General features: G+C 47.6%; 1 protein-coding gene and 1 long non-coding RNA gene across 2 annotated transcripts in view; one reads left to right on the forward strand and one right to left on the reverse strand.

Annotated features, from left to right (window-relative positions):
* The window catches only part of FZD3 (frizzled class receptor 3), a 61,475-nt gene extending 46,095 nt beyond the window's left edge, over positions 1 to 15,380 (forward strand). The window contains exons 5-7 of the mRNA XM_037392690.1: positions 7,498 to 7,646; positions 9,729 to 9,962; positions 10,654 to 15,380. Coding sequence (XP_037248587.1) covers positions 7,498 to 7,646; positions 9,729 to 9,962; positions 10,654 to 10,867 — 597 coding nt within the window. The 3' untranslated portion in view covers positions 10,868 to 15,380. The remainder of the gene's footprint in view (positions 1 to 7,497; positions 7,647 to 9,728; positions 9,963 to 10,653) is intronic.
* A 2,198-nt stretch (positions 15,381 to 17,578) lies between these two features.
* LOC119150160 lies at positions 17,579 to 22,222 on the reverse strand. Its single transcript, XR_005104957.1, has 3 exons — positions 22,020 to 22,222; positions 21,300 to 21,558; positions 17,579 to 17,969 (listed from the first exon to the last, which is right to left on the reverse strand). It is a non-coding gene; the product is annotated as an uncharacterized LOC119150160 (long non-coding RNA).
* Positions 22,223 to 23,619: the final 1,397 nt, after the last annotated feature.

Here is a 23,619-nt window from a genome sequence, read left to right on the forward strand (position 1 = left end):
TTCTTTGGGATGCAGAGAAGTCTTCTGATCCTGTTGAGACTGTTTCACACAGGCTTGAGCTATTCTGAAGCTCCTGCAGCATGTGTTGGCTTTGTCATTAGGTGTTAAGTGCAGGCTAAATCAGGCTAGCCATTACCTTTTTTCCAGGTGCTTGTAGTTTCTCAATTCTTCAGTTTGTGCAGCCTGGTAGCTAGAATGGTTGCATGGATTTGCTTGTTGGATAAGAGTAAAACAAGCAAGTTGCAGGATTTTAATAACCTGGAAAAATAATTTTATTTTACAATGCTACATTTTACTGGGAAATGAGCAGTATGAGTATAATATTCTAAGTTTCAAAGCAATGACAGTGATGGAAATAGTTATGAAAGTGAGACTGTTGGATCAGATTCCCTCTGGTCTTTTCCCCACTTCTCCCATTTTCAACAAAAGGATGGGTTAATTTGAATTTCATTGCTTTTTATCCTTAGGGAAATATCAAATGACCAGCATTATTGTGGAACCGTGCCCCAAAGGAGGGGGACAGGTGTTGTGTTTGTGCTTTCACTTCACATTCGCAGCAAGCTCATTAATTTGCCATTTCATATGTTTTAGTGGGAAGAGGCCACTGTCTGTGTCACTGAAAAGCAGCTGTGATTGATCGTTCAGGGGCAGAAGGGGAAAATATTCAGAAATTAGTTATATAAGCATCTTAAATTAACAGTGTGCCTGGAAAGAAGCATTGTTTTTCCCTGGAGGAATGCTGAAATTGATGTTTTTAACCTCCTTTCTGAACACCTGCCACTGTGTGTTTCAGTAAGGAAACAATACATTCAAACTAAAGTCTTTGTATTCACTAAGGAAAGTACATTTCTGTTTGATCTGTACCAACCCAGCTGCTACGCCACCCCAGCAGATGGGAGGAAAAAATGGGTTAGAGAAATCTCGCTATCGCATATGCAATCTTTGTATCTGACAGAACTTGTTTGTTGGTCTTCACTAGGTGAAACATTGGTGCCTGTGCAGCTCGCGAGACGTGTCTGAACAGAGTAGAGTGGAGTGTAGAGCACACAACCCAAGCTCCTGCATCTACATCTCGCTGCCTACTTTTTCTTGTTAGCTGAACACCTCTGAAGGCCTAGAGCTGCATGGCGAGACAGCTTCAGTTCAGGGACTTAGATCTGTGCAGTCTGGTGTTTGCCCAGGTGTCTGCATGAAGCCTGTCAAGGCTTTCCGATCATGTCTTCGTAGGGGGCTGCTTTTGCGGCAGGTCCAACACGATGCACAATGAACAGGCTGTCGCTCAAGAAGGACGCTAACTGATTCGTGCCAGCTTTGCTAAATTGCCAAGTTGTCATGTTGCTAGAGTGCATGAGCCCTTCTTGCATCTCGGGGAAAGCAGTCTGGTATGAAGGAAAATGGAGAATCACTACCAGTATTGTCTTTCCTCTAGGAGAGGTTCTCATCTTGAAGGACATCACCACTGGCTGCCTTCTGGTCTCTGCTTCCCTGACACTGTCTGCCCTTACAGAAAGGCAGTTCCTGACGTTCAGAGCAGACCAGCGTGCTTGTAAGACAGGCTTTTATCTAAAAAGAAAGGTATTATCATAGTTTTTAAGGCCCAGAGGAGATCTGTCGTGTCTCTAGGTTTGAGTCAGTGGCTTGCCAATATATCAGAGATTTTTTGAAAGCCTTTGATACATGATAATGAGGGGAGCTCTGAGGTTAGCAGACGTAAAGAAGGGTCTGGCAATGATGCCAAGTGGGAGACAGAAGAAATTACTAAATTAAATAACTTAGATGTTCACAGTTATTGTTTCAGCTGATAACGTGAGTGTAGCAGGCCTAAACTGTGTTCATTTTAAGAGAGTTTTTCCTCACTGGCGGCATCTGCAGTGGAACTCAAGCTCTAATATTAAAGGGAACGCTTTTCTAATGGGATTTGTGCTTCTCCATCTGTGCCAAGAAAGTAATAGCATTTGAGAGCAGTTATTTTATAGCTGAAACAGTGTTCACCCTCTATTTTTAGATGCACGTTGGGACTTTTTATTAGTGTTTCACAAGTTGGATTACTTGCAGAACAGCACGGAAAGTTGAAGTTAGTGCTCATGCAGAACTGATTTCAAGGGAAATTACTGTAACGTGTAATCTGCAGTTAACATTGAGATCCTAAAATAGACAGCTAAGGTGAACTTGATGGTGCTGCAGTGGCAGAGGGTATTTTGTGATCAGCTACCCCTTTAGATCCCTACTTTGCAAGCTGAATATCTAAAACCCCTTCAGTGCTTAAACCATTGGGGTGAGGGCATGAGGATGTCCAACATCTCTGCTGGAAGGGTAGAGGGATGTAGTGTGTTACTATTTGAAAATTATCGCAGTATATCAATAATGTATTGTAACCCAAAAATGTAACAAAGAACATCTTTAACATACCTTGCTAAAATAGTCTTAAATCTTTAATTGTAGCTTCAGAAGCTACATACCAAGCACTTATCAAAGCACAACAATAAGGGACTGTATTTCTTAGGTTCATTTTTTTCTTATGCCACCAAGAGTGTGCTATTTATGATAGTGAACAGCCTATCTCCTGGGTAAATCACAACATAATAGCTATTAGCAGTGCTTTGCTTGCATTGTAATTCTATAAAAGAAGAGGAAATTCTGCATAGAGATTTTACATTAGTGATTTTTACTCCTTGTTATTACAGTATTCGTTATGAGTAGTTATATGGAGCTCAGCTTAAGTCAGCAGCTGTGAAGGGTTTTGTAGAAAAATAACGAGATGAAAATATATTTTAAATTCTTAGTAACTGCATTTCAGTTTCTTCTCCTCCTTTCAGTTATGTCAGTACAGCTTTCAGGGATATTTCTTTGTTCTGGTTTCGGATAGAGTTAGTTTTCTTCTTAGTTGTGGACTGGGGTTAAACCACAACAGTCCTTAAATAAACTTTGATATGTGTGGCAAACAGCATCAATGGTGTAAGTTTACACATTTTGTTGTTGTTGTTATAAAAGAACTGCCACATTTTCATTGGAAACTTCTTACTGGAGAGACATTTTCTCTGATAATACAATTTTAAAAGAAAAACTTATCTTTGTTTTCTTGCCATCTACCAATTTCCACTGTATATTCCACCACACTTCAGTTTTAAAATTGCAGCTGTTTTTCACTCAGAGTTGAAATAATCTGTTAGAAAGAACAATAAATACATAGTTTCTTTAGATGTTTCCCAGTATCCTCATTTGAAGGAGTGAGGGCCCAAATACAGCTTAAAGAAGTTTACATTTGTTTAAGTTCGAACATACTTGCTTATATTCTGAATTTTTGAAAACAGAGATGGAAAGTGCATCAAGTGACCTTATTACATAAGCATGGATGGCATCAGAGACCCGAGTGTCTCATTTGTCGATTAATCAGTCTGCCCATTTTTCTTCATTTTTGTTATACCCAGAATTTGGATGGCTCCTCTCTTACCTTAAGTTTGCAAAAGGCTTTCTGCAAAGAATCAAAGAAAGCTCATCTAACAGTCTGGAGAAGAGGAGAAAAATTTAATCTCTGCAGTCATGGGAGGGTGGTCTTCTAGCAGCACCTAGGACCGCATTATATATTCCCTGCATCGTCGTCTCTGTCCAAGAAAACTGGGCATCTTGGGCAGTTTTCACTTTGTCTTCAAAAGTGGTTACACATGTAGTTGTCATGTGGTTTTAAAGAAGTCTTGTATTTAGCGAAGCGTTTTGTCTCCTCTTCTAGTCGTTCAACTTAGACAAGTTGTAAAAATTAAGATGCTGATTATTTTAGAAGTGTGGACAATATTACAGCAGCAGCTTTTTTTCTAAGTACTTCCCCAGAGAGTTATTGAGGTTTTATTTGTTGAAGTTGGAAACTTCTGGAAGAGTTTGGGTCCTACACAATGAATTCATCGAGAAAAGGAAGAGCAAGTGATTCTGTAGTGCTGGAATTGCTGCCGTTGTTGCTTCAGCTGACCCATACTTGCCTCAGTAGTCCTAATTACCTGCATTTTCTCAGCAGGAGGCATAAATGGTAACAGGCAAGCTGGGCTTTAGAAGCTGAGAGTATATAAAAAATGGTTTTAAAATAGCAGAAGTGCTACTCAAACGGTTTCAATATTAAACACACTGCTGGCAATTTACTATAAATAAGGACCCTTATTTCTAGAACTATCAATGCTGTGGTTGTGTAGCAAAGCAGATAACATTAACAGATGCTTTTGAAAAATATTTTGCATTTGACTAAAGTGGTGTGTGAAGTTCGGGTATTCCAGGTCAAATTATAATTTAATATACTGTGAATATAATCTAACCATGTTCAAGTCTGCAATACTTGGCTGGTGTGTTTTTTGCCCCTCCTAAATAGCCAGGCGGTATAGGAGAAGTGAACATCTGGATGTAAGTTTTGAGGGTGAACACAAGTAAGCTTTTGCATAGTTTTACTGTTTTTAAAAAATGTGCTGCCTCTTCTCTGTCGTAATGAAAGAAAATGGCAGTGTTTTGGGCTTGGAGCTGCATGACTGCCATGCTTCTGGGAAAGGGGCTTGGAGGCTTTGGGTTTAAACAGCTGGTATTTTCAGTTTTATAAGCCTGGAATAGTAATTTCAAGCGTTATTTTCCCTGTATTAATTATTATGAATGTCTCATAATCCACAGGTATGCTGTTTAAAACAGGTGCAGTCACTTTAGTATGAATGATCAGTAAGTCTAGTATGTGTTACTACTTGAATTGCTTGCTTTGTGCACAGAGGCTTCTTTTCAAGAAATGTATGTAATGATGTTTAATAACTTGCTTTGCCAAAGAGTGTCATGTTCTTCCTTTCACCTGAAAGTATTTGTTGTATATATTTATTTTTATTTTTGCTTGGAGTTATTTATAGGACCCAGCATGAATATGTTGAGCCAGAATTTTTGATACCAAGTGATTTATTGTAATATCTTCATGGAAGTAATATAATTTACTTAGTGCAATAGGGATTTGTAATATATTCAGTAACAGCAATATTACACATCACAGCACCTGATTTCTGTTGGCTCTAGCATAAAGCAGTATGACTCGGTCAATAAAATAAAGGTGTCCTGCAGTACAGTGAGCAACTGAAGGCTTTAGCACTAGAACTGTTGTTTTATTCTTAATGCAAGAATCAAATTTAAATTCCCTTCAGGCTGGTAGTTACGCCAGGGGAGACTTGGCCCAGTGGACAAGCACTGTATGTAAATATAAAAATTTACCTGAATATTACCTTCATTAAGAAGTGATGAATTTCACCATTATTCCACTTCATGCCACATTTGCACTTTATGAAATGAGATAATAAGGTTAATTTTTGAGAGCTTAATTTTGCGGGATATTTTTTTATTGGGTAATTGTTAATTATTTTTTTTCTTGAGTGGAATCTCACAGGTTGACTACAAGAGCACCTAGAAAGCCTTCAGACTTGTTTTGCATGGTTAAATGGTTGCAAGCCTAGGATGGTCCGTTGTATTGTCAAAGACCCTTCAACATTATTTCTCCCTGGGGCAGAGATGGGTGGAAAGCACACTAAGCAGTGCTAAGGAAAGAACAGACATGGGGAGAGCCTTGATTCCACTTTGTACGAAGATGAAACATCTCAGAATAATGCTCATTATGTTTCTATATTTATTTGAAAGATGGGCACGTAGTTACTGAAGACCAATATCAATAGTCCTGAATTCTTGTCATGTTCTAGCCTGCCACAGTTGCACTGTGTGATTTTGGGCAAGATACTTAAATTCTTATTTTCCATCTACAATGGTGATAGGATTTTTTAAAAGTGTAATAATACAAACTACTAAAATAGTGGTTGCTGTATTTTCACTGGTCCATATAGAAGCTGTGCTTCCCCTCAGCATTATATGGTTGGAAAATCATGGGACATGAAAATCATCTTGACACAGTGACTACAGTGAATTCAGATTTTCAGTTTGGGAAGGCAGGGGGAATGGTTCTTGATGTTGTTTTAGGGGATTGTATACGTGTTTCTATGTTAATACAGGCTTGTAGGATCAGAGTGAAGCTCTGACTGACACTGTCAACATCTTTCATAAACTGGTAACACTCAACCTTAAGAGGTGCCTGTCCTCACAATTCTTGTTTAAAAGCTATTCCAAAATCATGCTGCTGTAAGGATGGCATTTCTTCATGGCCGATGCCATCATATTTCTTTCGTATTGCTTAGCTTAAATACTCATAGGTGCATTTTTCCAACATTTCAGTGTTTAGATAATTTGTGTTATAGAGCAATATTTTTTTTTCCCACACCTTGGAGTGTTTCTAGGCCAGACAAGCTTCTTGCAAGATAGGCTGTCTGTTCCCTGAAATCCTGCTAGCCCCTCCCTATACCCCTCTGCTTGCCAGGAAGATGGATTCAAACTGAATTCCTGGAACTATACTAAGTATTTCAGTCTCACTGTTACCTTACGGAACAGTGTTCCCCTGGCTTGAAACTCAGCCTTGTTGTGATCAGTTTTATTGTCTTCCCTGGCTACTGACTGTGATGAGCCTTTTGACTGATCCCTCATTTAGGTTTTCCGACCAGCTGTCCCTCAGCTGGGATGAAAAGCAGGGAACCTCTTCCTACACCCCAAGTCATTTAATGGCCAGTGGATGTTTGAGATCTGGAGTGCCTTCCGTGGTCACAGTATGAGTGAGAGTCACGCAAATGCTTACAGACTACTTAAATTACACCAGAACAAGTTAATTCCTTTCCTCTACAGCCTTCTTGTAAGAAGATGGTAGTATCTTTCAGGTTTGCACTTGAAGTCCTCTGTCCTTGATGGTTCAGGTTTTGAGCTGGGTCACTGATTCAAGAGAGTGCCTGGATGCCTATCTCTTTTAAAACGACCTTACAGACTTTCCTGGAAATACTGTCTTTGTATCTTCTCTGCATCTTTTCCAAACAAACCCTTTGTATATCAAAATCTTGGCAAAAAGAGACCTCATGAGCTTTCTCAGATTCAGTTGATCTCCCTGAAGAAATGGGGAGAGGTAAAGGTTTTGCTGGGTCAGCAAGAATCAGGCAGCTGCACCTTGCTGATACCTCAAATTCCTAAGGGAGGGAAGCTATGGGTATAACCCTCCACCAAAGGCTAAGGAATAAAGGATCAGCATTGACCATCCCATGAAGCATTTCACTGGGATTTCTCCCAACAGCGAATGTAGCCCCTGGTTTTATTACAGGTTAATTCCATCAAAGCAACATGTCTTCACAATTTATAGATGAGAAAATATTTCACAATTATTCAGGGCACAGCCAAAAGACCAGAAATACAAATCAAGGCCAAGACCTCACAGCAGTTGAATCTTTTGTTTTACTTGACAGTGGCCTACACAACACACTCAGTCATGCTCCCTGGAGCCGTGAAACAAAGGAGCCCTGTTGATGTTTACTTTGGCTCAAGGCAGAGACAGTTGTTTTAAATGAGTTAATAAATGGAGTAGTGAACTATGATGGGCTGTATAATCTTCTTTCCTCTTTTTTTTCTCTCTAGGTCACTCAGATGAGTCGTCCAGATTTGATTCTCTTTCTTATGAAGTATCTCATGGCTTTGGTTGTTGGGATACCCTCTGTCTTCTGGGTTGGAAGCAAAAAGACCTGTTTTGAGTGGGCTAGCTTTTTCCATGGACGCAGGAAAAAAGAGTGCGTATTGATACTGAATAGGAGAACTGGTTGAATAGTGGCAAATAATCTCCTCTCCCCTTGTAGTCCTGTAAGAGTATTTTGGTTGGTTTTTCATGGAGGCAAAGATAGGAACAGCTAGGGGCAGTTTTCTTAGAGATCTCTCACTATAGCAAGGAAGGACAAGGCAAGCAAGAGTTCGAAAAACCCTTGAAGAATTGTCGCTTATTTTTCCGTAATTACTCTTTGGTCCCAGAATCAAATTGACATTGCCCCATCTGTTTCCTCCAAAATTTTTTTTTCAGTAAAAATTAGATTTCAGTTGAATGCTACAACTTCTCTGCCACTTACTGAGAGGTAGAATGGAAAGGGTTTTTTTTAATAAACATGCTTAGCTAGTCAATTGAATCAGACCTTTAAATTGAAATTAAACGTAAGTTCTTTTCACTGTGATTGTGGTTAACAGTAATTGTCTCTGCTTTTAATCTTCCTTTATGTATTAGTGCCACATTACAATTTGATAAAATGACAACATCTTATAGCTTCTGTAGGGTTGAAATCAATTTAGACTAAGAGACAATCTATATGACTTTGTAATAGCTATGAATAGCTGCTTTCATAATCATAAATATTGTCTTTTAAGTAGATGGTTCAAAATAGATCCACAAATACAGCAAGCCTTTAAGTGATTACTCCATGACTTTGACTTGTCCATCCTTAGCAGAACTGGCCTTCTGCTGAGGCTACGGTAAAATTACCTTCTGTAAAGTTGCAGCATATTTTTCTTTATTCAAAAGATAACCTACTAAGATATGCGTGGGGTTAATAACAACTTAATATGATTTTAATACATGTACATACTTACATAGAGATGACGTACTAGTTTGGTGGGTAGAGGACAGGAAGAGTTCACGAAGGCAGAGGAAGTTATTTTACAGGACTGGCGATCTCCAGGTTAGCTGGATGGCTCCTGAAAGTGCCATCCTCTCTCCTGGTGCAGCCAGGCAGCAGAGGAGCCCCCGTGCACAACACATCTGCCTGGAGCCAGATTCCTTTTTGTTTTTTCACTGAGCAGTAAGAGGCAGAGGCAATACAAACCTCCTTCCTCAGGTAGCCTGTTGATCCTCTGTGACCAAGAAAATCAAGAGAAGCTAGCCAGGCACAGGAAACAGAACGTGAAAGAATATATTAATATAGGGAAGGGAAGGGAGGAGAAGACCTCCCCACAAAGAAGAGATTTAAACAAAAAAAACAAACAAACAAAAAAGGAATGTAGAGGCTGTGATAGCACCTCCTTTCATCATGCTATGCTAGAGCGGCCAAGTGCGTGCCCCCTTCCCAGCAAGGGATTTCAGCAAACAGGAGCTGTGAGACTGCTGTAACCAGTGATCTAAGGGCTACAGGCCAGTTGCTTAGGCATTATCGCATGTGTTGTATTTCATCTGGTATTCTCCTGCTGCCAGTTTTAATCCAGATGTTAAATGCTCTTTTGAGTGAGGAAACAGCTTCCCGTGTTCCCCAAGAGGCAGTTTCCCAGGTAATCTGAGCTTGCCAAGTCACAGCGCTGTCCCAAGGACTTTGCTTGTAACAATATTCACAAACTAAGGCCATAAGCAAACACACTGCAATTATTCCACATGTCTAGGCTAGAGGATCAGATACAGGGGCTATTAGGAAGAAATTCTTCCCTGTGAGGGCAGCGAGGCGCTGGCCCAGGCTGCCCAGAGCAGCTGTGCGTGCCCCAGCCCTGGCAGGGCTCAAGGCCAGGCTGGACGGGGCTGGGGGCAGCCTGGGCTGGGGGGAGGGGTCCCTGCCCATGGTGGGGGGTGGGAACTGGATGGTCTTTAAGGTCCCTTCCCACCCAAACCACTCTGTGAGTCTGTGAGAGGGAAGGATTCAAGAATGTGCACTTTGCTAAAATATCCAAATGTAGAGGTGCTTCAGAATTAAGCAAATAGAGACATTATAGTGTAAATAGATGGTCTTATTTGCCAAGCTGTAATATTTGTCTGTTCTGTTTGTAAAATAGTTAGTGCTATTACTGCAATTGCTTTTATACTGCAGTCATTAATGTTAACTATTCAAATTGCATGTCTTGTTCAGAGTTGTAAATGAAAGTCGTCAAGTGCTGCAAGAGCCAGACTTTGCTCAGTCTCTTCTGAGAGACCCCAACACCCCCATCATCCGAAAGTCGAGAGGCACTTCTACCCAGGGCACCTCGACTCACGCCTCCTCTACCCAGCTGGCGATGATGGACGACCAAAGGAGCAAGGCAGGCAGTGTCCACAGCAAAGTGAGCAGCTACCACGGCAGCCTGCACCGATCACGTGATGGCCGGTACATTTCTGCTTTTTAAAATCTTGTAGAAAATGGGACAAGCCTCTGCCAGCCATGTATTTGGCCATCATGTTGCTAAAACTGGAAGTTGGGCTGATATTTACTTTCTCTGATTGCAGCTCCTTTCCCTGTTATGTCTGGATTGAAAAGAAAAAAAATTATCCTGATGTTTTCAGAGTCCACACTAGTCTTCATGAATTACAGGGCGTGCATGTGTTCAGTGCCGGTTTTCCTACAAAGGCAGTGATCTGCGTTACATCATTGCAGCGCACGGGAAAACAGATCTGTCCTAAAGTCAGCTTTGTGTCTTTGTGCCTGCTTTTGTCTGTGTGTAAATTGATTTTGCTTCTGTAAATAGTCCTAGCCCTGCTGAAGTATACAATAATAAAAGTTACCCGCTCTCACTTGAGGTGCAGTTAAGGTTTATAACATAATTTATCACTGAGTATTTTACTCACCTAATTATCAATACTATACATAGCGCTGTAGTAAGAATCGAGCTGCATAAGGAGTTGAAACAATTTGCCTGGGGCTGTATAAGCTAAATGACTGGGCTAAACAGAGAAGGATTTTTTTTCACAAAAGTAGAGGGTTTGTGCATGCGGACACACATGCACCAAGATTTATTTACATTCTTTCATGACTGTGGCAGTAACGATTGTAATAATTGTCCTGTATTTTTATAAATTAGGTACACTCCCTGCAGCTACAGAGGCGTAGAAGAAAGACTACCTCATGGCAGCATGTCACGACTGACTGATCATTCCAGGCATAGCAGTTCTCATCGGCTTAATGAACAGTCACGTCACAGCAGCATCAGGGATCTCAGCAGCAACCCAATGACACACATCACGCACGGGACCAGCATGAACCGTGTTATTGAAGAGGATGGCACCAGCGCATGAGCTGCTTTTGTTGGAAAGGAGGAGCTGAAGTGGTTGCACGTCTCGCTGTCCCTTCCTCAGTGATGTGATAATGCTCAGTATTATCATGCCTCTCATCAGGTGCTGATTTTGTGCATTGGGAAGCCGAAACTGGCTTCTTCGTGTTGAAGCCACTGCTCTTGTCCTTGCATCAGAGCTAGAGTGTTCAGCAATCATGAATTATTGAGTAAAAAGCTGGTTGCCTCATTTGAACCTATCTGTAGGTAATTATTTATTCGATAACTGTTACTCATCAGACACCATTGCTGAATTTCTTATTCTTTGTTGAACAAAAAATCTCCCCTTCCCTCCGATGGCTCTGCATGCCAGTAGGTGTTACCCTCGAGAACTCGCTGGCAGGGTCACGCTGAGATTTTTTTCTTTCCAGGCATGAGGGAACTCTTGAATATTGAAGGAATTCCTCCGTGCACCTCTCTGATTAGATAACAAACTGATACTTGTTCTCATCGAGCACAGGGGGAGGGGACGCATGCTAAATGCTGTACAAAGGACAGCTGTGTGGACCGGCAGGCATTTTTTAATGAATACACTGGAAATGCAACACAGGAATGAGCGTTTTGGAGAAGGAAAAGAAAGGAAACTCCACTGAGGATCACCAGCTCTTACCAGAGCTGTTCAGGCTCAGTTGTTGGGATGGGGAGGGAGGGTGGGGGAAGAGAGGCAGGGAAGAGTGATTTTTTTATAACATGTATTGTCCTTGCTTTTTTACAAAAGACTATTTAAATTTTCTACTTGTTTACAATTTATGTAGGAAGAGATCAATTTTAAAACCAGTTACCTAGATAATATTCAGCCACTTATTTTTTAGATTAATGTACAAAAGCTGAGATCACTTGTTCCTGATCTATTTAAAAAAAAAAAAAAAAAATAGAAAAGCTGAATTTGTTGCCCAGACTGGACTGTACAGCCTTTTGCTTACAGACAGAACAAAGTCTGTTTACAAAGCCCATAACCTGGGCGAGGAGGGCTGAGGCCAAAGCGGACAGGAGGAGTTCAATCAGGGATGGCCTGCCTTCCTCATGGTGATTTTGGGGGGAGGATTCTCTTTGTGCTGAGCAAGCGGGGAGCAAGAATTGAGAAACGAGTGGGAGAAACGGAAGCAGGAGGTGCCCGCAAGTGGGGAAGGAGCAGGGCGCAGCAGCCAGAAACCCACCATTGCTGTCCTGAGGGGAGGAGACAGGTGTCCACTGTAAATGGTCAGCTCCTTCCCGGCCAAGGAGCTTGCATTACTGATCGACCTCTTTTGTAGGTTCTTTTTATTCCCTACTACAGATTCACAGTAGAGAGTTCTCAGTTTGGGCTTTTTTTGTGTGTAAATCATCTGTTGGGGTACAGAAGGTCTTTGTTGACACTGCAGGCAAAAAGTCAAGGCATGTCTCAGGCGGTGCAGTAGATCTTCCAAAGCATCTGCTGTAAGATTCATTCAGCATGAGGAAACACTGATTGCATTTAAACCTACCTCAGTAATTACTAGAGATCATTGCTGGGAAATTAATACTTTTTTTTCATTGTCCTTACATAATTCCCTTTTTGACCTGTTGGAGGCATGTTGAAAAGCCTTCGTACACGCGTAGATGGCACAACCTCAAGGGCAGGAATAGGGCAACAACCCACGGTGCAAACAGCAGAAACGGAGCTGCACTACAATTACTCATTTTAATTGTAGCTGATGACACAACAGCAAAAACCGTGTGCTCTCCGAAATCAAACGCTGCCCTGCGAGTCACCGTGTCTTAGAAATATGTTTACCGTAAATTGTCTTTCTTGCTTCCACCAGACTTTTGCTCCAAAGGAGAAGCACAAACCAAACCCAACGTGGAATAACAAAGCGTAGCAACAACTCCACACCTCTCTTTATTGTAAATCCAGAGAAGGAGGTTGCTGCACCAACCGCCCTGGGGCAGAGCACACTCTGCTTTGCCCTTTGCTCAGCAAACAGCCCCGGGAGCTGTTTCACCTAGATCACCTAGATCTAGCTGTTTCATGCTAGATCACCTCTTTCAAAGCAGATGGGTATGAAAAGTCTTTGAGTGACTTAAACTGGAGGAACCACAGTTCCCTGTAAGCCACAAAGGTGGATCCCTGTTTTAGTTTCAAATTCATCTTCTAAATAACTTGCTGCTTCAAAGGGTTGGTAGTTTTGGGAATCTGAATCTGCAAAGGGAGCCGGACAGCTGAGTTTTCCTAAACGCTATAACTGAACTAAATAATCTCAAATGTTTGTGTTGATCTTCTCAGCTCCATTTCCAGTACCTTTTTTTTTTTTTTTTTTTGAAGTTGTATGCATTGAATTGTGTAGAGTCAGGGAGGGGAATGATGATGGAGGTTTGAAATATATCCTGCTTGAAATTTTGTTAATTGGTGAGATTTAGTCTCCATGTTGTTTCCACATGAGAATACCTGAGCTGTTCCTTGCTCATGTATACTGCATGTGAGGGACAAACTCCAGTCACCCCAGACATGATTAAAATGTAATTCTCAAATTCTGGCTGGGATTTTTGCCCTCCCTACCCCTGTAATCCCACACCCTTTTATCTTCAACACCTGAATTAGCATGCTGCTCTCTATTTCTGCAAAGCATTCCTTCCCAGGATTTCAGAGCCGTTTGCCAATGATCCTTTCAGGTTTCATGTTTAAGATTGCTGCGGCCCTGATGCAGTTCCCCAGCTGGGGCACTCGCGGGGGTTCAGCTCCCAGATCATCAAACCTTGAGGGCTCTGAAGTGTGTCTGAGTTTGGATGCAGCTCAGCTGCCGTTTCTAGCGAGGGTACCTAGGCATGTTTTTGGGGTGCTTTCCTATCTGGCACCCCCAGCTAACTGCCGAGAGCTTGGGTTTCTGGGACTGGTGCCAATCTTTAAATTCCCCCGGAGCTGAATCCCCCGCCCAGGATGGCAGTTCTGCAGTTACTGAAACACTCCGGTTGCTTTGGGCTTCAGCTGACCTCACGTACCTGTAGCTGAACACGCGTTCCTCGTGACTTAACAGCAGTGCTTTGTCCCTCCCCAGCAGCCGCGTGCTGCTGCCAGCCTGGCCCTCTCTTTGGAGCAGGCGGAGAAGTTGTACATAGCCCGTTTTCTCCAGCTTGTCCCCGGGGCAGGTTAATGTATCTCCACCCTACACATATTGTGACTGAAGCCCCAAAATACTGCTTTGTAAGATGGCAATATCAAAGCTTGCCGTAAAATCCACGGCTTCTTATTCCCAGGATTCCCAGGGAACTGAATCTCCTGCTTTATCCCGTTGCCAACGCATTGGTCCCTTGGCAGGAAGCAACGTGGCACAGTGTGCTTTGCTCCAACGCCTTTCCGTCCTGCCCGGGTGAAGCAGGAGGTGGCTGGGGACATCTGGGCAATACAGACATTGGCCCGATTGCCGCTGGCAACAGATGCCCCCGAGTTTGTGACGTTCCTTCTTCATCCCTTCGTAGCCGTCGTCGTTCAGTGAAACACCGCATGTCAGCGATGCGGCCGTGTTGCATGGAAAAGGCTGGCTCGGGACCACGTGCAGCCGCTCTCCCATTGGATTGGTAGCGCTCGTCTTTTTAAAGCTTAAAACAATCCAACAGCAGCAAAAAGCCTCTTTTAGTTGTAAATTTCTTTGCCTGCTCTAAAGTGCTCGCCCTTTCCGTAGTGCTTAGACCTCAGTTTTGCTGCGGAAGCTGTAGATAGGAGCTGTACCCGGGGTTGGGGGTAAGCGCAGGGCTGAAATCCAGCCACAGCCAAACCGAACGTGGCGGCTGAGTCATTCCAGCAAGGAGGGGAGAGAAGACCCCTCGGAAGGGGCACAGGGAGACCACAGGAGCCAGACGAGCTGGGACCAGCCCTTAGAGCAGTTCCCACCCTTCCAGGGGAGCCATCCCCAGCTCCAGGGGCTGAGGACCCCTAAAAACCGACGGCAGTGGGGAGCGGGCAGCCCCAGCTCTAGGGTGAAACCAGGGAGCAGAGCGGAGCGGCCCCCCGGGAGACATCCCAAGGTTCACCTTGAACAGCAAAACGTTGCCTTGAATGTGAAATCCCACTCCTGTCCCAACGTGCTTCTTTTCTAATGGGATCGGGATTTATTTTCACCTGAGGCAGGATGTTGTACGCGGTTCTTGCCTGTCACGAGCGGCTGTCGGGTGCACGTGCTGGGGAACTCGGGGCATGTAACGGCATTGCTGCCTCTTACAGTGCTTCCCCTTGACACGCTGGCGTTCCTGTTGTGGTTTCCTCCGTTCCTGACCAGGAGAGGAAGAAGCTTTCGTGTTCGTGAGACCTGTACACAGAGGGTGCACGTGGCCGTTAGCATGGGGTAGTGCCCGACTGTAGCTGACTTGACTTGCACTCGGCTCTTGGTAGACTTGTTTACAGTAGTCCAGTGTTGGTTTTGTAACATTTAATTTTTAGCACTTTAACTGTGAGTTGTACAAACATTATATTGTAGTAGGTGTACATTTTCATTTTAGACCTTTAAAAGTTTTTAATAAAATGATGGAAAAATTCCTAGTCTCTTCGTCAACAGGCTTGCAACCCCTCCTACACCCCACCCTACCCCCCCTTAAAAACCTAGTTCAGCGGCAGCTAAGAGTAAAATATTAAATTTTACTCTGGGTAGTGTCTCTCTGAATTTGAAGAAATATTTCCTAGGCTTGATCTTTCCCCAGCATCTGTACTCGTGGCCGCCGGGCACCCTTCCAGCAAACACAAAGCTCTCCGCTGACCTGGGGCTCCGGTTTGTTCCACCCTTTTACGAGCAGCAGACCCCTCCAGCCATCGGCACTTCGCGAGCAAAGAGGCGAGCGCGCTAATGAAGGGCGGCCGGGTTGGGGAGCGGCAGCACGGGGGTGGTTGGGGTTTTGTGCTGGGTTTTTTATTGCCGAACCAAACCAGAGAACAGGATGACTTATTTTATTTTAAGTAGCTGTCTGGCATTTGAGCGGATACGTGGTTATTTTGGTTTGGGAAGCCGTATGCTGCGAGTCTCGCATGACTGGTGATAAAACAACTAGTTTTAATAATCACAGATGGTGCTGTTTTAGCAGGCGGTGCTGTTTTGGGTCTCATTAAGATAAATAACTGGGTTTGGGGATGAAACTTGAGGAGCTGCTGGTGAAGATGCAGGCCCTGCAAGGCCACGTGGAGATGTGCAGTCAGCCCGTGCGCGCACGCATCCTGCACAGCCTCCTCAGCAGAGCGGCTCCCTCTGGAAACATCGGCCTCCCTGAGGATGCTGCAACTGCAGCACCCGCAGAGCCCTCGCAGCGGTGCCAGCCAGCTGCGGAAAACTTGTAGGGAAAAGCCGAGGTAGGGCTGTGGCTACCATGCGCTGGGGACTCACGGAGCTGGTCGGGACAGGTAGAAGGCAGCTGCCCACCCTGCCGTAAGGACCTGCACCACGGCGGGGGGCACAGAAGGGGCAATATCACTTCTCCTCCAGCCTTCCTGAATTCAAACTCTTTCAAGATAGTTTTAACGACCTGCGGGCAATGAAGACAGTAGGAGCGTGAAGTAAGAGCAGCTGGGAGAGGAGATGCGGTTGGAGCTGGAGGCAGGGGCAGCCCAGACCCCTGCTCCGCCCCGGGCAGCCGAGTTCAGTCGCTGTCGCATTCCTGATGCGCCTTAACACCCTGTTTGCTGTTTCGGGTCCAGCTTTGTCTCCCTGCCCGGCCAGCTCGTGCCCTCATTGCGATTTCTTCACCAGTTTGAAGGGAGAAGAGTATCTGGCTATGCACAAATCTTCAAGGAATTAAAATCTCCGAGAAATCCTTGTTAACAAAAGACTGAAACAAAATAGGTGGGAAAAGAAGGTTCTTTTTAAAAAAAGTCATTTTCTCTGGGCACTGTCGCTAGCTTAATGCTGCTCCCATGCAGCAGGACGAGGCCACCGACCCTTTGGCATGACTGTGTGCTGGGATCCACGTTTCAAACATGCTTCACTACCGGTCCGACTGGTTTTTGTGATAATACTCCAAGCACGTTTGATTGATATTCAGTCTCCAGTTTCGGTGCCTGCGCGCGTTCAACCGCCTGTTCCCAACCCCCACGTCCCGCTCCCGGCGTCCCGCTGGCATCTCCTGCTCCCCCTCTACCCCATGGGGGCATCTCTGAGGGCTTCAGCTTGGCACAGGGGAAGCCGCTTTCTCCTCGCCCATCTCTTTGCGGTGACGTTTCATGAAATCCCACCTTCCACCGAGACCCTTTGCCTCACGCCCCCATTTATCACATCGCCTCCGCAACATCCCCTGCGGCGCTTCGAGGCATTTCGAGGCGACTGGCCCTGCATCGCGGCTGCCTCGGGGGAGTTTCCTGGGCGGCCAGAGTGGCTCCCAGGTGAGGGTGGCGTGGATGCTCGGCGAGCTGGCGGTATCGTGATACCTGAAATGGTGGGAAAGCTGAAGAAGGAAGGCTCGGCAGTGCCAAATGGTTGCCAGCCTCTTCCCAAGCTGCTGTAATAGAATATTTTTATAATTTTAGATCTTTTTATTTCTAATATTTTAAGATGTTAAATATTTGTAATATTTTTGATATTTTAATATTGTTACTATAATCTAAAATAATAGGTAAGAATATGAAAAATACAAAAATATTTAAAAGGTGAGAGGAGCAGCTGATGCATTGTTTTATTTCACATCGATCTGCACAAGCAGCATGAGGACGCGGGTCCTGGCCAGTGTTCATCAGTCTGCTCGCGGCTTTGCAGCCCTGCTGAAAACAAGGGCGTTTGGATGCATTTTTGGTTCTCAGAGGCTCAGATATTGACTTTATTTCTCACTGTCTTGTCTTAGGATCTGCAAAACATCCTTTGTTTTCTTTCTTTTAAATCCATCTTGTTTTGCATAGACATATCCTCCACTGCTGCTCGTGTTTGTTGGCCCGGCACCGGTGCGGAGGGTTCCTACCTTTGGGAGAACATGCTGAAAAAATCCCTTAAGGCCCTGAATTGTGACGTAATCCAGCTACAAATCCCACCTGGAATCTGTCAGAAGCGACGAGCCCCAACATACCTCTGCTGAGCTCCCGCCGTGCCTTCAAAGTCCTCTGATCCTCTTCCGTGGAAACACGGCCATCAGATAAGGCTCAGCCCCTGCCAAAAAGCACGAAACATCTGCTTGGCTGCAGAGAGTGGGATTAGATGGAGGTAACCTTGCTCCTCACTTTTTATTTTTTTTTGGGGGGGGAACTGGCTCCTCATGCCTGTTCTCCCTTGCATGGTGGTGGGGTGGGGCTTTCACAGCGGTCCCCAAACCCCAAGGACGAGGTGCTGCCAAGCCCTTGGGGATAGTGGCACCGATGCATGGAAGGAGCAGGACTGGAGATGTGCCAGTTGGTGGAAGAACAATAAAATCTGGGACTAACCGAGTATTTGGATCCCACTGAAAACAAGAAACAGTTTTTATATTGCCGATCTTTTTTGCCACTTGAAAAGTTGCTCCCTAAATGCAATTTGAAGCACCTGGTCGTCCAGAAAAGCTCCTGGAGCTCCTCTGGGGGACCCCAACTTGGCAGCAGCCCAACGAAACGTGAGCCCCCCGCGCTGCCTGGGCACTGCTCGGCAGATGAAGGGTTAACTCTGGTCTTCGGGTGCCTTTAACTGTGAGCAAAACGCCCAAATCCTGCCAAACCTCGTTAGCCCATGAGCAGGGTGAAGGGCAACAACACTAATTGGAGTGACGGCCTCGCCGCGGCGGCCTCCGGAGCTGTGATAAATTAGCAGCGGCGCAATGAGGAGGTGCTGAGCTTTGCTGCCGTTAACAGGTGCTGGGCCCCCCCAGCAGCCCCCACCGCCCTGTCGCGCCGTGTGAGTGACCCTCTTGACCCGTCCACGGGGGCATTTCTCCCCCCAGCTGCCAGGAGAGATTTTGATCCGTCTGGAGCAGCTGCTGCTGGAAAAGCTGTGACTGGCAAGACCGAAACGTCTGTATTTTCACTTGAAGCCCAGGGGAGCGGAGCCCTGCTGCCCTGGCAGCCCTGGTGACCCTCACGGGGCCACCGCCGTTCCCCCCCTTGAGCAGCAGAACATCAAACTCCAGGGGCTTTGCATTAATCAAATTAGCGGGGTCAGGGAGGTGCGGGAGCAGGCAAAGGGCTGCCCCGTGTGCCCAAAGCCAGGACCGAGGCTGGGCTCGACTCGACCCCTGGCATCAGGTGAGCCCCTGCCCTCTCCCTCCACCGCTCCCGCTGTAAGCAGAGCTCGTTGTAAAACATTTGCCCGCTCCCCGTGCCCTGTTTCCCCAAGGATAAACCATCCTGAAAGGCCTTTCCTCCCTCCTGGGATGGTGGGGAACTGGGAGCCTTGTAAAAGAGCTCTTGGAGCAACCTGGGTGCAGGAAGGATGCTCTGCTGTGCGGGGAGGGGCGGCTGCTCCTGAGGTGGGATGCTTGTGGGGATGGAGGGATGCTCACAGGGAGGAAGGGCTGCTCCTGAGGATGGAGGGATGCTCACAGAGAAGAAGGGATGCTCCTGAGGATGAAGGGATGCTTGTGGGAAGGAAATGATGCTCATGGCAATAGAGAGATTCTCCCAGGGATGGAGGGATGCTGCCAAGGAGAGAGGGATGCTTTTGGGAATGAACGGGTGCTCGTGGGTTGGGAGGGATGCTCCCAAGGGCAGAGGGATGCTCCTGCTCATGGCAAGGAGCGTGGGACCCTAATAGAGCTTGAGCCCCCGCCTGCTGGGAGTGAGGACAGCGAGCCCGGGCCTGCAGAGCTGCCGAGCGGTGTGAAGAGCGTTGCGGGACCAAACCGGGCAGGTTACAGGGTGTTACCGGAGAAGGTGCGACGTTAATCCGGTGTGAGGTCCTGAGCGGGTGATGCCCCCCCCAGCCCCCCGGGCGGCTGCTGCTGGCGGCAGTGCGGCAGGACGCCCCGCGGCTTCCCCACCCAGCCGCAGGGCAGAAACCCCTCCACCACCCCGGAAAAGGAAAAGTCCCGGGGAAATGTGAGGCCTCATCCCGGTGAGGCTGAGCCACCAGCTCAGGGCTGCGGGGCCGCCCCGAGCCCAGCTGGGATTTCTGATGCAACAGTGCCACCCCGTGCGCGTGCGAGCCCCGGGCTGACACCGGTAGCCCAAGTGGCCTTGGCTGGGACATGGATGGGTGACAGGCAGGATGGGGCCCACCGCCACAGCGGCGTGGTGGCACTGGGAGCAAAACGGGCAGGGCTGGGAGGCACGGCCATGGGCAGGGTGGCGGGGAAGGGGTGACGGCTGCGGCCCCGGGGGAATCACCCGATCCCGCTGCAGCTGGGATCCTGCAGATGCCAAAAACGTCTGTGGCTTGTAGGGACACGGCGGGAGCCAGGGAAACACGAAACGTGCGGGAATCACATCAGACTCGGTGCCTGCCGGGGCTGCAAAGGGGAGGTTTGTGCTGGTTGACGCTCCTGGACCACACGGTCCCCTCCTCTGCCCCGTGTCCTCCCCTGGAGGGGGGGTGGGGGCAGCACAGGGGAATGTCCCATCTCTGACCTTGTGGGAGGTGTCCCATGTCCCCAGCCCTGCCCTACCCCCTGGGAAGGACCAGCATCTCCCCGAGGAACCTCAGACGGGATGCTGGGGATAAGTCCCTTGTCACACTATTTGCACTGTTCAAGGCAGCAGCAACACACCTGCAATCCCACTGGCAGAGGAGCTACGGCCCAGCGAGGACGGCTGGGTGACAGGAGCGTCCCCAACACTTCAGGTACCAAAGACACCGCGATGGGCATCTCCCCGACACCCCAGGCACCCGAGGGCACCCCCAGGTGCAGCCCAGCTCGTGCCAGATGAGCACGAAGGAGGAGGGAGCAGAGTCACGTCCCTGTTTTCAGCTCCCCAAAACTTCTTGTCGCAGGGGATTTCAGCCCACCACCACGACCCAACTCCCTCTGTGCCCATGCATCCCAGAAACCGTTTCAGGGCATCAAAGGTGGACAAGAAGCTTTTGGGACAGGATCCCACTGCCCCTGAGCATTTTTAGGGCCAGGCTTTGCTATTTTAGTACCCTCCAGGTGCACGCACACCTGAAGGCACGTGTGCAGATACATGAGCATGGCCACATACCCGTACGGTCCCATCAAGGCTGTTGGGAGGGTGCCCCACCATCCTAGAGGGCCCATATGGGATCACTGTGCCCCTCAGAGTGGTGGTGGGATTTCTTTGGATGTATAGTTGGAAGGAAGGAGACGGCCCCCCGGGCTGTGCAAATAAATGGAGAGCAGTGCTTTCGTGCTGCCAAATAACTAGGGGGGAGATGGTTTTGCAGCCGATCTCTGGCATGACGCATGCCCCCGGCAAGACTTGGGACACAGCCTCCCTCTGCTCGGATCAAAAAGGCTAATCCTCTGGGAATAATAGACATAAGCCTCTTAGCCGTCTGCGCTGTCAATGCCCGTCACTGATGAGCTGATTAAAATTGAGTGAAAAAGATTAAACTCACCCCTTCTGGGTACCCGGGAGCCACCTCGGTGGCAGGCGATGGAGAGGAGTTGCTCCTTGGTGGGCTCGGTGGCTTCGCTCCACCCAGTCTGTCTGTCTGGAGCAGGTCTGTCTGGACCTGGGTGCTCCATAGCCAGGAGGAACATTTCAAGCCTTCATAATCTCTGCAAATCCGCTCCCTGTACCACGCTGGGAGATCCCAGCAGCAACTGGTCCCTTTGAAGACGGTGGATTATCTGGGTCCAAGCCACCACCTGGAGCTGGAGGAAATGATGCCAGAAAAATCAGTTACAGGCAGAATTTCCTATAAAGGCGTCCCTGCCCTGGTCCTTGGGCAGCCCCAGGGGACATCCCCAGTGTGTCACTTCAGTGTGCGCTTGTACAAAGCAGCCATTGCCACTCTGGACCCGAGACCTGGCAAACATACCATGTCATAGCGGGAAAACACGGGAATCCCTCATATTTGAGAAATTTCTGCAGCTCCCCACTGAATTTGGACAAGGGTTGGTAGGGAAAGGGACCCTGATCATCCCAGAGCCACATCCCTGTTCCTGGGAAGCAAAGGGAGTGCATGAAAAGACATGGCGCAACCAAAGCCAACAGGATGGGGAATTTGGTCAAAAAAGAGGTTTTTTGAGTCCGAGCAAGCTACCAGCAGGATCTGAAATGTCACTTCACATCTGCAGCACACACAGGGTGGCATTGGAAAGCTCGGTCCTACCTGCCAGGCTGCCCATGGTCGCTCGGCTGCTCCTGCTCTGGTGAAAAACAGAGCCAAAGCTGATGCTCAGGCTCTGCACGCCTGCTTGCTTGTGCCTCTGGTTTCCCACTGATTCCATCCGTAATTTTCCTCTTTTGTCGCTTGTGGCTCTTTTCCAGGTCTCATCCATGACCTGCATTTCCTTCTGCAACTTTCTGTCAGAAGAAACAAAAATTCTATTAGTGGAGCCAGCTGCAAACGGGAAATGCGGATCAAAGCATGTGGGGTCTCCTGGTGATCCTCCTTCAGGGTGGAAGTTGGGATTTAACCCCATTTTTGGGGCGACCCCACCGTGGCTGGGTGTAGGGCCCCACCCGGCTGCTGTCATTGCACCTTTGGGATCATTTTTCTTCAGGTTTTACTGAATTCTTGGTTGGCCTTTGAGCAGGATCCCGCTGCTGGGCTCAGCAGAGCAAAGCTCCTCCGGCAGTGCCCCAGGGAGGTGACACCTCCTGCAAGCCACAAACTCTTAATGTTTAGTTGAATCTTCTACAGTACTGCATTAATTACCCACCTGAGCTGCACTAAATACCTGAGGGAGCAGTGGGGAAGGGGAGGGGAGGGAGAGGGAGAGGGAGGGAGAGAGGGAGGGGGAGAGGGAGGGGGAGGGGGAGAGGGAGAGGGAGAGGAAGGGGGAGGGGGAGAGGGAGGGGGAGGGGGAGAGGGAGAGGGAGAGAGAAGGTGAGGCAGAGAGAGAGGGAGGGGGAGAGGGAGGGGGAGGGGGAGGGGAGGACCCCAGATCCACCCTGGCCCAGCGCGCCCTGGCACACCCGTGGGCTGTACAGAGCACGCGTGCGCACACATCCCTGCCGCTGCGAGCTGTTCCGCGGGCGCCCAGTACAGCAGCTGTGGCCGGAGGGAGCGCAGCCCGTCTGGCATCTCCAGCCATGGGCTGCACCCCAAAAGCCGGTGTGCCCCCACTTTGGTCCCTTCCTCTCCAGACTGGTGTGTCCCACGTCTCTTATGTTCTCAGAGGGGGTTTAAGACTCCTTTTGGGAGTGCCTGTGGGGTTTCTCCCAGGAACGGGCAGAGATTCGGGGTGTTACACGGGAACGGGCAGAGATTCGGGGTGTTACACGGCAACGGGCAGAGATTCGGGGTGTTACACGGGAACGGGCAGAGATTCGGGGTGTCACACGGGAACGGGCAGAGATTCGGGGTGTTACACAGGAACGGGCAGAGATTCGGGGTGTTACACACGGGAACGGGCAGAGATTCGGGGTGTTACACAGGAACGGGCAGAGATTCGGGGTGTTACACGGGAACGGGCAGAGATTCGGGGTGTTACACGGCAACGGGCAGAGATTCGGGGTGTTACACACAGGAACGGGCAGAGATTCCGGGTGTCACACGGGAACGGGCAGAGATTCGGGGTGTTACACAGGAACGGGCAGAGATTCGGGGTGTTACACACGGGAACGGGCAGAGATTCAGGGTGTTACACAGGAACGGGCAGAGATTCGGGGTGTTACACACGGGAACGGGCAGAGATTCGGGGTGTTACACGGCAACGGGCAGAGATTCGGGGTGTTACACACAGGAACGGGCAGAGATTCCGGGT

This window comes from Falco rusticolus, chromosome 6 (genome assembly GCF_015220075.1).
Source record: "Falco rusticolus isolate bFalRus1 chromosome 6, bFalRus1.pri, whole genome shotgun sequence".
In the NCBI taxonomy this organism is placed as follows: domain Eukaryota; kingdom Metazoa; phylum Chordata; class Aves; order Falconiformes; family Falconidae; genus Falco; species Falco rusticolus.